The 15,679-nt window shown below is 42.1% G+C and overlaps 1 protein-coding gene across 1 annotated transcript in view; it reads right to left on the bottom strand.

The window, feature by feature from the left end:
- Positions 1 to 4,861: 4,861 nt before the first annotated feature.
- Positions 4,862 to 15,679, bottom strand: part of LOC130141902 (GTP-binding protein Rit2-like) — a 39,599-nt gene continuing 28,781 nt past the window's right edge. The window contains exon 3 of the mRNA XM_056323195.1: positions 4,862 to 5,462. Within this exon, the coding sequence (XP_056179170.1) occupies positions 5,184 to 5,462 (279 nt within the window). The 3' untranslated portion in view covers positions 4,862 to 5,183. The remainder of the gene's footprint in view (positions 5,463 to 15,679) is intronic.

The raw sequence follows: 15,679 nt of genomic DNA, 5'->3' as shown, positions 1-15,679 counted from the left end.
CTTAACTTACAAAATCTGACACAAGGTGGGCAGTCTGCAAGCCACTCAGACCTCTTTGGCTATGAAATGTGAAGGTCCTTTTGTGTCTTAGTGTGTCTTTTCTTCTCTTGTCTATTTGAATCACTGTGATTCCCTGTAAGGATTTTTATCACTCAGTGGCAAGTGTATTGAAAAGTCTCTGTCAGGTGAAAGAACTGATATGGTACTGACTGCTCTCAAATATCTCGGCAGTCCCTGGAGGTCTATCCTGGCTCAGAAGTTTTACCACAGCAATATTTTATAGCTTCTATAACTTAAGTCTTTCTGAAGTTTATTGTTGGCAGGTATAGCATATTCTCCTAGGCTTTGTGGTTTCATCTATTTTTCTTCTCATCTTTAATCCCCATCATGGTAATCAACTCCACACAGGTCGAAGAACTCTTCAAAGACCTCCTTTGAACAACTGCCTCCTTAAAGACATCCCTGCTGTATTCTCTGATAACTTGGATCTCATCCAGTTTTGCTAGATAAAGACTTCGGAGTAGTTGGTGAACACGTTAACTAAACAGGAGAGCAGAAACAGGTTCTTACATTTTTCACTAACATCTGGTCTGAGAGCAGTGGGAGGAAAAAAGCCAGCAGCAAATGATTTGCATGTACTGGTTGCAAACTGGTAGCTGCTGTCCCAGAGGAAACTATATATTTGAAGTACCATTTAAATTCTTCAGCAGGGAGCTATCATACCATCTTTTGTGTTAGTTATGAGGCATATAAATGAGGGGTTTGCTACTACCCTTCCAAATCACAGAGCTGAGCATCCTACCTTTCCCCCAACTTTTCAGTTGAAACCAGCTGCTCTCAGTTTCTGAAGCATACGTAATACAGGGAGGAGCCAGCAGACACCACAGAGAGATTTGTTCTCCTAAGTATCCAAAGAAGCTTCAGTGAAGGGGCAACTTATTCCATAGTCACCTATAGTCAGATTCTCAGAAACCTGATGCATAGTGCAGATCAGTTTCCCACTGACTTAAGTGAGTTTTTGTGTTGTTTCTTCCAGTTAAATTTTCCGTTCTGTGCCATGTTTTCCTATTTTTTCTTTTCATTGTGTTCCCAAACTGTCTTGCATATTCACATTTCTCTGTGAATTCTCTTCCCTTATTTTCTAGGCCAACTAAATTGCATCATCCACAGGATGAAGCAAATTATCAATTTCTATAGCTCTTAGTATCACCCATCTTCTCTTAATAGCCTCCATCAAACTCCTATGGTGTGTGCACTTGAATCAAATCTCTGGAGCTTTTCTTGTTCCTTTTTGCCATTATACCTCCTCTTAATCCCCTTCTAGAAGGCATTAAGACACATCCAGTGTGGAGAATGGTGTAAGGCATCCCAGGTTCACTTATTTTCATACATTCACTCATACTGTATTCTCCTTTACTGTTACTGTCTATCCTTCCCATTGCTAATAGTCTGTTTATTCTGTCTTCCTTAAATTGTGTTTTGCTTTGGGTTATGGCTTTTGTAAGTTTTCAGGGACAGAAACCTCACCTTCCTCTGTGTGACTGAGGTATATTCATCATCATGTGATAATGTGTAATTCTTTTCTGGAGACAGATGTGAATCAACTCTAAGGTTTTCTATTGCCTTCAGAAGAGCTGCTCACTTACACTGACTGAATACCTTAAGTGTTCAAGCTTTTTCATTCAATGTCCTAGCTAAAGAGGCATCTGTAATTAGTCAGCAGTGGAGGCAAAGTCAGTTTGCAGGAGCTGTCAGCTTCTTATTCAGAAAGCTGAGTGACTTCGCAAAACTTCATCATTAAAAATATTGCTCATTCTTCTCAGTATGAACATTGAATTAATGGGAAATTTATGAAGAAGGCAATAGATGCAGTGTCTTTAGTTTGTTAAAAGCAACCAAGACCATCTTTTACATTGCTGAGAGTGATGCAACAGACCAAGTGAAATAAAAATGAAAAAGAGTGAGTTTGTCTGGATGGAGCTCAAGGTGGAGAGGTTAGCCTTGATTTTTGAGGTTGTGGAGAAACTAATGGAAGAAACAGCTGAGGAATCTCTGTCAGGGTTGGAAGGGGCTGAATAAAGTCACAACCATCATTTACAAAACAAATCTTGAATCTAGCACTTCTCATTCTTTTTGAAGAGACAAACCTAGTGCCAAATATTTTTCAAAATATGGCATATAGAGGCTGGTTGTGGAGATACTCAGAACATGGAGATTTCATGGGCTTGGTACACCTAAAAATATGGCTATGTAACCTGTGTCTGTACTAGTAATTTGAAATTAAAATTTAGGCAGGCGCCTAAGCACATATTGTTAAATTGTTAAAATGATCCCCAGTTTGGTTTCAGACCATGGCAGATTGTCACTTTTGTAACCAGCTGCTGAGCATGGTGCAGAACCTAGCATAGTCCAGGGACCACTTCCAACAGCAGTTTGTGTGTGGTAAGCCTGCTGTGGAGTCTGAGAGTTTAATAGTATGGAAAGTTGTTGCTCCATGCCAGATGACCTTAATGTCAGAGAATGTGCATGCTTAATATATGAATCCATTTAAGGCTTAACCTCAGACTGTATCTGTGCCCTCTTCTGCAAGCTTTTCTGTATTGCAAACTGCCTTGGAGCAAGGTACCCCTGAAACTATGGAACCAAGCCAGTGTTGATACAGTATGTCCCTCAGTGGGTGAAATGACATAATAACCAATACTAAATGGTTTTCAATTGACTCAAAGCTTAGGCATCTGCCTGAAAAAGGCCAATGAGCATCCCTCAAGGTTTCTCAAAACAGTAATTTCTATGGTCTCTTACGCATGACCTTCATGACCTCTTACGAATGACTCCTTCATTCCCCCCTATGTAGTGTGCAGTATCGGAACAGTCACAGATGTTTCCCCTTGTTATTTATTGTCTCATAGCTGCCATCTGTTCAGTGCAGCCTCCTGTCATCTCTCCACCAATACTTAGCTCATAAACTCTTTGGAAAAACACATCTCTTTGTCTCTAGGATGTTTGACCTAAAATCTTTGGCAGTACAGGTTAAATAATAATAATAATTACAATACTGTAAATGCAGACTTCAACTGTTGGAGGCAGGAAACAATATTCACCTTAAATGTGTGCATGTGTTTGTATTCCTCTGAAATACTCTTTCCAAAATAGAAATATAGCCACATATTAACTAACTATATACAGTAAAGTAGTACTTTTGATGGAGAATTTTTGACAAGTCAAAAAATGTCACTGGATTTTGTTGAAAGGAAGGGAAAGTGGAGAACAAAACATCAGATTGTAATGAACTGAAATTCTTTATGAAACCATAAACTTTTTGAGTTTAACAGAGCAAAACAAATCAACTGCCCCGCAAATCATATAATATATAATTAGTTAAACGCATTCAAAATAGTAAAAGGGAAGTGAAGAAATGAACATTTACTAACAAGCATACATATTTTTCTAATGATATTAAGTGTCACTCCAGGACAGACACAAATGACACTGACTACTAGTATGGTTTCATGGAAATCACAATATTTATTTTTGACAAAATGTATGCATGTTTTAAATGTAAAATTGTAAATAAAGTCAATAGTAAAAGAAGTCTGGGAAAAAAAAGTCGATGAGACTATACTCTACTTCATGCCAGCTTTAAAAAGGGATATTTAAAAGATCTGTACAACTGCTTGATCAAATGACTCACTTGGATGGTTAAGGGCTATGAAATATGGTGACTGACCTGATGCAATCCTCTAGTAAGAGGAGAGCTGAATTCTATATTGCATGTTACAACAGGCTGGGACAGAGCTTCACTGCTCTAGGGAGGGCTATGGGAAGCATCAGACAGACAGTGCCTTTGTGCGCTCCTTGGTGGGATGCAGGACGGTGGCCAATGCTGAAACCCTGGCACAGGCTGCCCAGAGAGGTGGTTGATGCCCTATCCCTGGCAACATTCAAGGTCAGGTTTTATGGGGCTCTCAGCAACCTAATCTATTTGAAGATGTTCATTGCAAAGGGGGTGGACTAGATAACCTTAAAATTTCCTTTCCCGAAGAGGGTCCCCCGTGGAGAGTCGGCCAAGTCACGACAATCACACCAATATGGCTACATGCCATGCTCACTTTATTAAACAAACAGGTCATATTTATAACTTTAACCAACCACTCACCTGACTCTACACACAGGTGATTGGATAAAAGTCTCTGGTCACGCGGGCGTCCGTGTCACTGATTGGTGAGCATGCTGCATGTGCCTGATCAGAGTGTGCCGATGAGAGTGTGCTGATTCCGTGGTTCCCAGGGCTTGCTCTGCACCTGGCTTCTTGTTTGCGCATAGCTTGTTTTCTTTCTCACCCTGCTTGTTCCAAGGACAATTTGAAGTTGCTCTGCAGCTTCAACTAACAGGCCTGGGTTGTCCAACCCGGACAATGGTAACATATGTCCTCGGTCTTTTAAAAATCCCTCTACACTTTCCTACCCAAACTATTCTATGATTCCAATGCACTGCATGTCTGCAGGACATGGCACCTCTGCTAGCCAGTCCTGGTGAGTGGGTAGAGAAGACAGAGCAGCGAGAAGCCTGGGAGCCTCTGGATGGCTGGTGCATGACTTGTGCTATGCTTGCTAACCCTTCCTGCTAAATGAAAAGAACACAATGAGTATAGGGCTACAGTGTCAAAATTGGGAGCCCCCCAGCGTTCCCTTTGGGCCTGGTTCACACACATATTTGCACACAGACACACGCATGTGGGCTGAGCACAGTCTAATCCTAAACCTACATGTGAATGCAAAGCTGAAGGTCAAATACTAAAGTCCTTAAACAGTCAAAATGTCCATTGATATCAATGTTATTCATTCCTGGGATGGTGCAATGAACCATGCATGTAGAGAGGAGGCAATAAATGCATCCCTTGTCCTAGAGCTGGTGGAAGCTGCTTCTGCCTTGGATGCTGGCTTAACTCCTAGTGTTCAAAGACCAGCCAGGGACCACAGGTGAAAAACCACAGTATTTTCTCCACTCAGATTTGCAGAGAAGGGATGAAAGGGTATGCTAAGCGACTTTATCTGTAATACAGAGGAACCACAGGGCAACCATGAATTGGGCTTTCAGGGTGCTACTTCTGCATGAGGGCTGAAGGGAAGGAACTCCAGGACCTAGTCTGGAAGAAGCTGTGTCAGTGCTGTCTTTTTAAACTGTTACATGTTTCTGTGGTCAGCTCCTGATGGGTGGCTCATGGGGAACTGCCATAAGGTAGTACCTTCCTTTTTTTTCTTCAGAGATCCTTTTAGTTTCCACCACAGGCTATCTTTCCTTTTCATCTTCTTCTCTACCATGGGCAGTGAGGACTCTTTCCTTCGGATTTCCCTCACTAGTCCATGAAAGACATCATCAATGTAGAAGCGGAGGGCAGCTGAAGTCTCAAAAAAGGAGCAGGAGTATTCTCTGGCTAAGCTCATTCCTTCTTCAGTTGAGACCTATAAAGAAAAGAAAAGTCCATAAATATTGCCTAATGCCCAGAGCATGAATCAATACGAGAACATTACAGTATGTACAGTCTGACTTTTTGGATACTGCAAATCACTGACCTTTAATTTTATAGGAAAATATTCTAACAGCACCTGACAGAGAAGATTCAAGAGTGAAAGGATCAGACTGAATCCATGAGATATTTGAACAGAGCATACAGGCAATATTCATGTGCTCAGCTATATTATTTCCCTAATACTGATGCATCAATTTTTCCATGCACTTCCTCTCTTTAGTGCAGTAAACTTTTAGTTTGATAGTGCTGGTACCTTTATTCCATAGATTGGTACAGACTACATAGAATTAAGGTTATGGAAAATCCCTGTTCACCATTAACCTAATCCTCAAGGCAACTTGACTCTTTAAACAGAGCTTTCATAGCTTAAGTTTTTTCAGTCACATTAATTTCTGAACATGCCTTGAAGTGTTCTGGTCTTGGCAAGCCTGTAATCTTACCACTTAGTTCATGCCTGAGCTGTATGAAGATCCAAAATCTATTTGTTTTTCAGCTCACCTCCCCTAAGTGACTTCATGTACTTATTGTTCTCAGAGAACATGGACAAAATGTGTCTTTGTATTTTGAGGAGCTGTAAGGGGAGAAATCACCAGAAATCTAGAGGGAACCAAGGCAGCTGTTTTTAAATTTGCCTGCATGTTGAAACAGGGGTCTTACTCCTAAAATTTCCATATCAGCTACCTCTTGGCTTTTGACCCGCCAGCTTCTGAAATGGAAGGGTGCTCAGCATGCTGATTAACATCTGGTTTAAATAGTTTGAATGCTTATCATAAGAGTATAACTGCCGACCACTTAAGGTATTTTTCATGTTTCAGGAGTTCAACCAGTAACATGTAGCAAGGCTGCAGCAAAACAAGGAGCAAACCGTATGAGCTTCTAAATGCTAAGCCAGGTTTCCAGCTAACAGGCTATCCATCCTTTTCAGTCTCTGAACATAAAACTGAATGAATGAACTGTATGAATACCATGTATGGTGTATATTCATCCATTACTGGATGCGTCAGGGAACATCGCCACAAAGGAAGAGGAAAAGGCTGAGGTACTTAATGCTTTTTTGCCTCAGTCTTTAACAGCAAGACCAGCTTCCCTCTGGGTACCCAGCCCCCTGAGCTGGAAGACAGGGATGAAGAGGAGCAGAATGGAGTCCCCACAGTCCAGGAGGAACCGATTAGTAACCTGCTCCTCCACCTGGATGTGGGGCCGGATGGGATCTACCCAAGGGTACTGTAGGGAGCTAGACAAAAAACTTGCCAAGTTGCTTTCCATCATTTATCAACAGTCCTGGCAAACTGTGGAGGTCCCAGTTGACTGGAGGTTAGCCAGTGTGATGCCCATCTACATGAAGGGCTGGAAGGATGATCCGGGGAACTTACAGGCCTGTCAGCCTGACCTCGGTGCCAGGGTAGGTGATGGGGCAGATCAACCTGAGTGCCATCACACAGCACGTGCAGGACAACCAGGGGATCAGGCCCAGACAGCATGGGTTTATGAAAGGCAGGTCCTGCTTGACAAACTTGATCTCCTTCTATGAAAAGATGACCCGCCTAGTGGATGAGGGAAAGGTTGTGGACATTGCCTACCTGGACACTAGTAAAGCCTTTGACACTGTGTCCCACAACATTCTCCTGGAGAAACTGGCTGCTCATGGTTGGGGTGGGTGTGCTCTACACTGAATTAAAACCTGGCTGGATGGGTGAGCACAAAGGGTAGTGGGGAATGGAGTTACATCCAGCTGGTGGCTGGTCACAAGAGGTGTTCCCCAGGACTCAGTGCTGGGGCCAGTCCTGTTTAATGTCTTTATCAATTATCTGGACAAGGGGATTGAGGGCACCTTCAGTCAGTTTGCAGATGACACCAGGCTGGGGGGTGGAGTGTTGATCTGCTGGAGGGCAGAAAGGCCCTGCAGAGGAATCTGGACAGACTGGATCGATGGGCCAAGGCCAGCTGTAAGAGGTTCAACAAGGCTCAGTGCCAGGTTCTACCCTTAGGTCGTACCAATCCCAAACAGTGCTGCGGGCTGGGGGCAGAGCGGCTGGGAACTGCCTGGTGGGAAAGGGCCTGGGGGAGCTGGTCGACAGCTGGCTGGACATGAGCCAGCCATGTGCCCAGGTGACCAAGGAGGCCAACAGCATCCTGGCTTGTGTCAGCAATGGTGTGGCCAACAGGACCAGGGCAGCGCCCATCCCCTTGCCCTCGGCACTGGTGAGGCTGCCCCTGGAATGGCGTGTTGGGTTCTGGGCCCCTTGCTCCCAGACAGACCTTGAGGGGCTGGAGTGTGTTCAGAGCCAGGCAGCGGGGCTGGGGAAGGGGCTGGAGCACAAGTCTTATGAGGAGCAGTGGAGGGAACTGGTATTGTTTAGCATGGAGAAAGAAAAAGAGGTTGAGGGGAGACTGTCTTGCTCACTACAACTACTCAAAAGGAGGTTGTAGCCAAGTGGGGTCTATCTCTTCTCCCAGATAACTGGTGACAGGACAAGAGGAATTGGCCTCAAGTTGCACTAGGGGAGGTTTAGATTAGATATTAGGAAAAATTTCTTCCCTGAAAGAGTGGTCAAGCATTGGACCAGGGTGCCCAGGGAGGTGGTAGAATCACCACTCCTGGAGGTGTTTAAAAAATGCGTAGATGCGGTGCTTAGGGACATGGTTTAGTGGTGGGCTTGGCAGCGCTGGGTTAATGGTTGGACTCGATGATCTTAAAGGTCTTTTATAACCTAAAAGATTCTATGATTCTATATTCAAATTCTAGGACAGAAATTCCAGCCTTTCATTTTATTTGTGTAACATGATTTATTCAAGTAACTTTCCAACTATCTGAATAAAAAGGCAAAAAATTCCTTTGAACAGTCTTGTGAAAGGGTAAAGAATAGGTTATGAAAAGTCTTGATTGCTACTGTCTACAACAAAACTAATTTTGGCTTTCATTTTTCTTATTTCTACCTTCATGTACGCAAAGTGCCATTTATATCTATTAGGGAAATTAACCCTGATGTTTGAAGATACAAACTCTTTCATACCTACCATGGGAAAATGCCATTTATGCTCAAGTTATGACACCAATTCATTTTTTTCCATCTGTCTGTAAAACTGGACACAGTTAGAAACAGGATTTGGGATGAAACAGAAAATCAGTTCATTCCAGCCTGAAGGGAAGTCTGCAGTGAGCATCTACCTGCCTAACACAGACCACACAATTCCTACACATCACCTTTGCATTGAGTCACACACTTTGTAACATCAGCAGGATCATTCCTCTACGTTACAGTCATAATCCTAATTTAATTAAGAATATTGTAAGGGTAAGCAGGGAAGTTGTATGCCAACCTGAATAATACTGGCTGACACAATGAAAGATTGTTACCACTTTCCAACTGCTGTAATTACCAACCTTTAGCAAAAGGAGATGGGTAGCAATATGGTCCTTATTTTCCTCTGGGCAGCTGTGCAAGCAAAAGGCGTGATTCAATATGTCTATTGGGCACCATTGAGTAATTGATTGTCTGGATAGAAGACTATTTTGGTCTATTTTGGACTTTATAATCATTTTTTCCCTTGCTATGCCTTGTTTGAGCTGAAGAAGGATTTTTTAAATTATTATTTTATTTTGTTAAAGACACTGCAATTCTGAGCAAATGATTACACAGAGCTGCAGTTTCAGTGAAGATTTTATACATTCATTACCTAAAAGGAAAAAAAAAAATCCACATAAATTGAAACATCCTTATGTTAAAGAATGGTAAGGTTGTAAATATAATTAGAGTGCAAGCACAGCAATACTCAAATATTAAAAATTGCCCTTCTTTTTGCTCTGTGATTTTCCTCGTCTTTGTTCCTCTAATTCCTCCTTTTTTTTTTTCCTTTTCTTTTCTAGGATGCAAACTATGTTTTCTCCCACCTGTAAAGAAGAACAACTACAGGGAAGACATGCTATGCTCTGTAATGAAACAAGACTGCTAAGAGCTGTGAGGATGGGTGAATACTCAGGAGAAATAAATTGTGCAGAAAAACTTCCTCACAGTCTCTATGTGGTCGGAGGCTTGTGATGGCCAAATTTGGCTGAATTTCTATAAAAAACGACAAAAGTTCTGTTTTGGACTTCAGCTTCCTGCCAAATTACAGAGACAACATTAAAGTTATTAATGGCAATAGTTCATTTCAAAGCGTGGTATTTTTCTAAAATCTTGCCCTCAGGAACTGATTAACTGTTTTGGTGAAATTTTATGAACTAATCTGCATGAAGAGGACACTTGGCACAATTTCAGGATTTTCAGCCTAAGTTTTTCAGCTTCAAGGCTGAAGACAGGCTTTTCTAAAATCTAATGCTGTCATAATTCCCATTACTGCTTCCAGCACCAATGAAAATATAGATATAGTGATTTAATTAATCTGTTTGCTGAAGCAACTGTAAATATAGAGATATGTCTAGAGGAAAAACACACATTTTTCTTTTGGTTCATAATTCAGTCAAGATACTGGACACCTCTAGAATGAGAAACAAGGAACAAAGCCCTTGATGAGGTCACTGATGCCCACATAATTCCAGGGACTTACCTTGTTCCCATCTTATTGCCAGAAGAGAAACTATATCATAGAAATCCATCCCAGATCTGCACAGCTCAGTGACTTGTCAACAAATTGTAGCTCCTGCAGGTCTGTGTCAGTAGAAGATATGATCTGTCAGTACGACATGGACAGACAGGTCAGGGAGCGAGGTCATGCTATTGAATATATATCTGGGAAGCAGAGCTTTACATCTCATCTTTAGAATAACCCTCCCTAATTGAATCTAGCATTGTTTCTCAGAGCATAATTCTGGTTATCTTGATTCCAATTCAGCTCATTTCTTTGCTGGTAAACCTTAAGAAGGTATTGAAGGTGGAAGACTGGTGTAGTGAAGATAATGAAAAATAAAAATTTAAGAGCTGGCAGGAGCTTCCTGAGTTTGACACAAACTTCAAAAACTGTGACTGGGCAGGGTTTGAATCAGGACTTACAGAAGCAGGGAATGAAGCTTGCAGCGTAACCAAAGAGCAAGATTCCCCTAGAAGAACAAGTCCATAAAATGGGCAGTGAAGCCTCATGACCATGATGTGTGAGCCCCAGGAAAACAAACTTGGCTGCAAACTGCATTTTATTGCATCAAGATTCTGTTTGTGGCTTTTGCAAACCTCCCTTGGAAAATTACAAGTGAGATTAAATGCAATGCTGACAGCCTGTGAAAGCCATGATGGATGAGCTGCCATCTTTAAGACAGCCGGTTCTCCTCTAAGGTCAGTTTCTGCACAACCACAATGAGAGCACAAACCCACTTGGGCTGGGTGGTGGGTGGGGAGGCAGTGGCAATCATTGGCCCCCATAGGCAGAGCATAAAAATATCTGTATCTGATAAGGAAAGTGCAAAGAAACTAAACAGATCAATAGTCGACCTCTGCCCTTGGACTGTCATTAGCTGGAAAATCTCCATCAGGATCAGACAATTTTGTTTTCAGCTTTGTCTCTCCTTTGGTCAAGGCAGCAACAGAAGCATACCAAAGTAGTTTTCATCGACAGAGATCGTATTAGCAGAATCAACAGCATGACCTTGGGTGAGCTAGCAGTGGTCATCATGCAGGATAGCAATGCACTACCACTCGTACATCTCATCCCTGCAATAGCATGGTCTACTTCAAATGGCTTTTACATTTTTACCCCCGTGATTGGCACCTCCAGGTTGCCATGGAGATGTCTGGAAGCTGCAGGTGGAGTGCTGAGGGTTGAAAGGATTCTTCTAAATTTTTGTTACAGACTTCCACCCTGGAAGTCCTCATAAACCTTGCAATGGGAAACTGATAATTATAGACCCAAAAGCTTTGTTCTACGAATATTTTTGGGTGGTTTTTTTTTTTGTGCTGAAGACATGTGGTCTTGATCACTAATTGGAGATAGAAGGGGGCTGCTTGTCTAAAACCCACTAAGGCTAATAGGAGGAATTCCAGTGGTTTTTGATCAAGCTCTGTATTTTTGGCAGGCAATAATTTATGTGAACTGTAAAAAACAAAAGGTACTTTTTAAGAACATAAGGAGGAAAGCAGCATCTTAAGCAGTCTTGTTTGCACCACAGAAAATAATAATAATAGTGGGAAAAGCTAAAAGTACTCTGAATGATGTCTAGGAAAGATCCACGTCCTCTTCCTTCATCTCTGGTGTTTTTTTCTGTTTCCCAATGGACCCCATTCCAGAAAACAAGAACCAGATGCCAGGTTGTGTATTAACACCTGGATATCAGTTTAGAGACAGGCAGGCGACCCAGAAGAATCCACATAAATGTTTAGGTCCCTTCCCATCACAGTCCATTCCCTCAGCATATCAGTACAAACATAATAAGCTTTTAGTACAAGTGCAAACCTGTAATATAACAGAAAAAAAAAAAAGAAATCAAAGGTATTCACAATTTTCTCAGTCTTTAATAAATAAATTTGCTAGGAGAAACATAGGAGTCGTCTCATGGGTCTAGAAAATGAATGCCATCCCAGATAACAAAAAGCAAAAAATGGGTATTGCCTATCTGAAATGAATAACAATTTTGTTTAATCTCATCACTGACCATTGAGTTTATGCTGAAGGTACTCCCACACAGCACCTGCAAATTCTCTCATTAATGATGAGCAACAACCAGGACTGACCATTTTTCACTATTCTCAGTTCATCACTCTATGTATAAGGTACCAGGAAGAAATTAGGTGACTCCCAGCCACCCAGCACTGACAAGTGTCAGGGACCTCCCCAGCAATCTGGACAGGGACAAGCTCAGTATTTTGATAGATGGGACTAGGTCCATCAAAGACTGAGTTGAGCATTCCTGCATTGCCATCTGCCTTTCCTACAGCCAAAGGCTTTCACTGTAAGCATTTGATTCTTGTTTTGAGAAACATACAACCCAATCCATTAACCCCAAAGCAGGCCTATTATACCTATGTCATTTTTGACAGTTATTCATTTTTTCATTGCATAAGTGTTGTATCAACAGGCATGGTGGCAGAGACTTTCTACACACTGGTAAAAGGATCTTTCCAAGCGTGAAATGCTACTGTTCAGGTCAAAGCTCAAATACTTGGATATTACAGCAGTAGCTAGTGTTGAAAACCTGAGCAGAACCGGACAAAACAGGAAACTCAATCTTTCTGTCTTTTTAAGAGAAGCAATACTGTTGTAATTTGTTCACATAATATTTTTCATGGAATATTTTTTTTAGAAAGAAGAAAAAAATATTCCAAGCCCTTTTACCCTTCTCTTTCTTCAGTTATTTACATTTATAAACTGCCTATCATATTCTTGCCACTGAGCAATGACACCCCTGGAATGTCAGCCCTATCACTCCGTCTGGATGACTGCCCTCTGGAGACTGGAGCAGAAGCCTTCCAGGAAGACCCCTATTTGTGATTGGTTTTCTTTGTAATTCATACACCCACGCCTCCAGGAATGAGGTAGGCTTTCCATCCCACCTCATGTTTTCTCTGTGGTCCCACAGGTAAAATCACAGGGTACCCCGTGGTATCTCCTGTATTCTCCCTCCCAAACAGAAGCACTTCTACAGTTGATAGCTGAAATGTGGGTCTGTACAGGTGGAGAGTAGGATATATCCTTATCAAACCACTGGACCAGTCTCTCCACAGCTGAGATGGTGGAGGCAGAAACGCTATCTTCATAGTCCTGGAGATGGCAAACCATTTCATCCACTGTTGGTGGTGTGTTGTGTCTCCAGCCCACTATTGCCATCCAGTTAGCATATGATGATGGTGCACTCCATACCAATTTCTGTTACATGGATTGTGTGCATAGGACTTTGTCAGGATCTGTGGGTGACTGTGGATCATCCTGATCATAATAAATAATCTCTTTCACAGTTAATTCTGTCAAGTACTGGATACTTTTATTGTAGTCCACTTGCCTGGGCAACATGTAATATCCTCTTTGTAGGGATATCTTTCCTTAAACCTTGACAGGAGTCACTTCCAGAGGCTGAGAACCTGCATTCCTTTTCCAATTTCCTTGTCAATTCCTCCGTTTTTAATAAGTGATCCTAGCTGCTTGGCTTCCCTGCTGTCTAATTCTACACTATTAGCCCCATTATCCCAATGTTGAAGCAACCAGGTATTCACTTGGTTGACAGGCATAATCTTTCCACATATCTCACAGTTCATTCAGAGACAGGGATTAAGAGGTTACCTATTGTTCATCTTCTCCATCTTGTTCCTGTGATGGGCCTGCTTCATCATTCTCCTGGACCAAACAAGCTGCTTTCCATTTCCATTTCTTCTTCTGTATCAGGGCCACTGATACTGCCATGGGCTGGTCTTCTGCATCACTTGTGGGGTCCACAGCAACCACAGTGACCACCACAGGGGCTGGAGTAGCCACAATGCCTGCTGTGGGGGCTGGAGTAGCAACAGGGGCTGGAGTAGCAACAGGGGCTGGAGCAACTGTTGTTTCTGCCACAGAGGCTGGAGTAGTTACAATTAGTCGCTTAATTCTCCACCACATCGAGGAGATGAAAACCACATTCAGTATTCCTAGCAACAGGATCAGGACCTGTGCTATGGTGGTTCCAACGGTCCAAAGATAGTCAGAATATGCAAAAATTCTAAATGCTTCAGTAATTAACCCTGGGGAGAAGAGGGAGGTTTAGACCTTATCCATAGGTTGACTTTCAGGAAAAGAAAAGCCAAAGGTGCAGTTGGCATTCCTCATCAGGGACCACCCGACACACAGGGGTGACAACACCACTAAGTACACAGACCAGATCAGTCTTATGACCAGAGAGTCCACCATATAATAAACCAGTACAATATAGTACAGCACTATGATAACTAGCTCAGGTCCCAAGGACAACAAACAGCATAACAGGGAACACATAGTGCAAGTAAAGTAAATAACACCACCCTGAGACCATGGGCAGCAACTTTAAGAGCAGAGAAATCAGCGTTGTGGCCAGAAATTATTAATCCAACACAAACAATACCGACAAAAATTTTGTTCTAACAAACTCCAGTTGGACCTGGTGCTATCTGAACCCTTGGTGCCCCACATTGGGCACCAAAAAGGACTGTCGTGGTTTAACCCCAGCCAGTAACTAAGTAACACAGCCACTCACTCACTCCTCCCTCATCCCAAGGGATGGGGAGGAAAATCAGAAAGGAATGTAAAACTCGAGAATTGAGATAAGAACAATTTAATAATTGAAATAAAATAACAACCACCATAACAACAAAAAGAATACTAGCAATAACAATAATAATCGGTTATAATGAAAAGGAAGGAGAAGGGGAGAGGAATGAAATCCAAAGGGAAGGGAGAAAAGAAAAGAATTGATGCACAATTCAGCTGCTCACCACCGGCTGACCGATGCCCAGACAGTCCCCAAGCAACGATCAGTGACCCCCAGCCAACACCCCCCCTACCCAGTTTATATACCGAACATGACATCCCATGGCCTGGAATACCCCTTTGGCTAGTTGGGGTCAGCTGTCCTGCCTGTGTCCCCTCCCCATTCCCTGTGCCCTTCCAGCCCTCTCACTGGCAGGGCCTGAGAATCTGAAAAGTCTTTGACTTAGTATAAACATTACCCAGCAACAACTAAAACCATCCATGTGTTATCAAAATTGTTCTCACACCGACTCCAAGACACTGCTCCAGGTACTAAGAACATTAACTCTATCCCAGCTGAAACCAGGACAGGGGGGAAAACAAGATCAAGTGGAAATCAATTCAGACTGAAAGAAATGTTGAAGGCTAGGCTTTGTCAGAAACCAGTGTTTTATCTTTCTGGCCAGACATTCAGTATAACTATGTTTCAGGTCTAAACAAATGCACAGTAAAAGCAAAAGTAATACAGAAACCCTTGGTGTTAAAATCTCTAGTTTCCATCTCCCTCAACATAAATATTCTGCTTTGTTTCAGAATTTAAAATGGATTTTAAACAGAATTATTGCTTAAAAATATAATGGTGAAACTTTTCCTTTTTCAAACATAAACATTTTTACATTTATGTATGAACCCTTTTGTAAATGTATACACTGTGGTCATCAATTTGATTTGGCCAATATTCCACTAGAATTCACAACTGTTTCCACTGGCAGAAATCAGTATTTTTCATTCAACCAAATATGTGCACCT

The sequence above is a fragment of the Falco biarmicus genome, chromosome W, assembly GCF_023638135.1.
Source record: "Falco biarmicus isolate bFalBia1 chromosome W, bFalBia1.pri, whole genome shotgun sequence".
Classification (NCBI taxonomy): domain Eukaryota; kingdom Metazoa; phylum Chordata; class Aves; order Falconiformes; family Falconidae; genus Falco; species Falco biarmicus.
The sequence above is the reverse complement of the archived record's forward strand: the minus strand, read 5'-3'. Positions and strand labels throughout refer to the sequence as shown.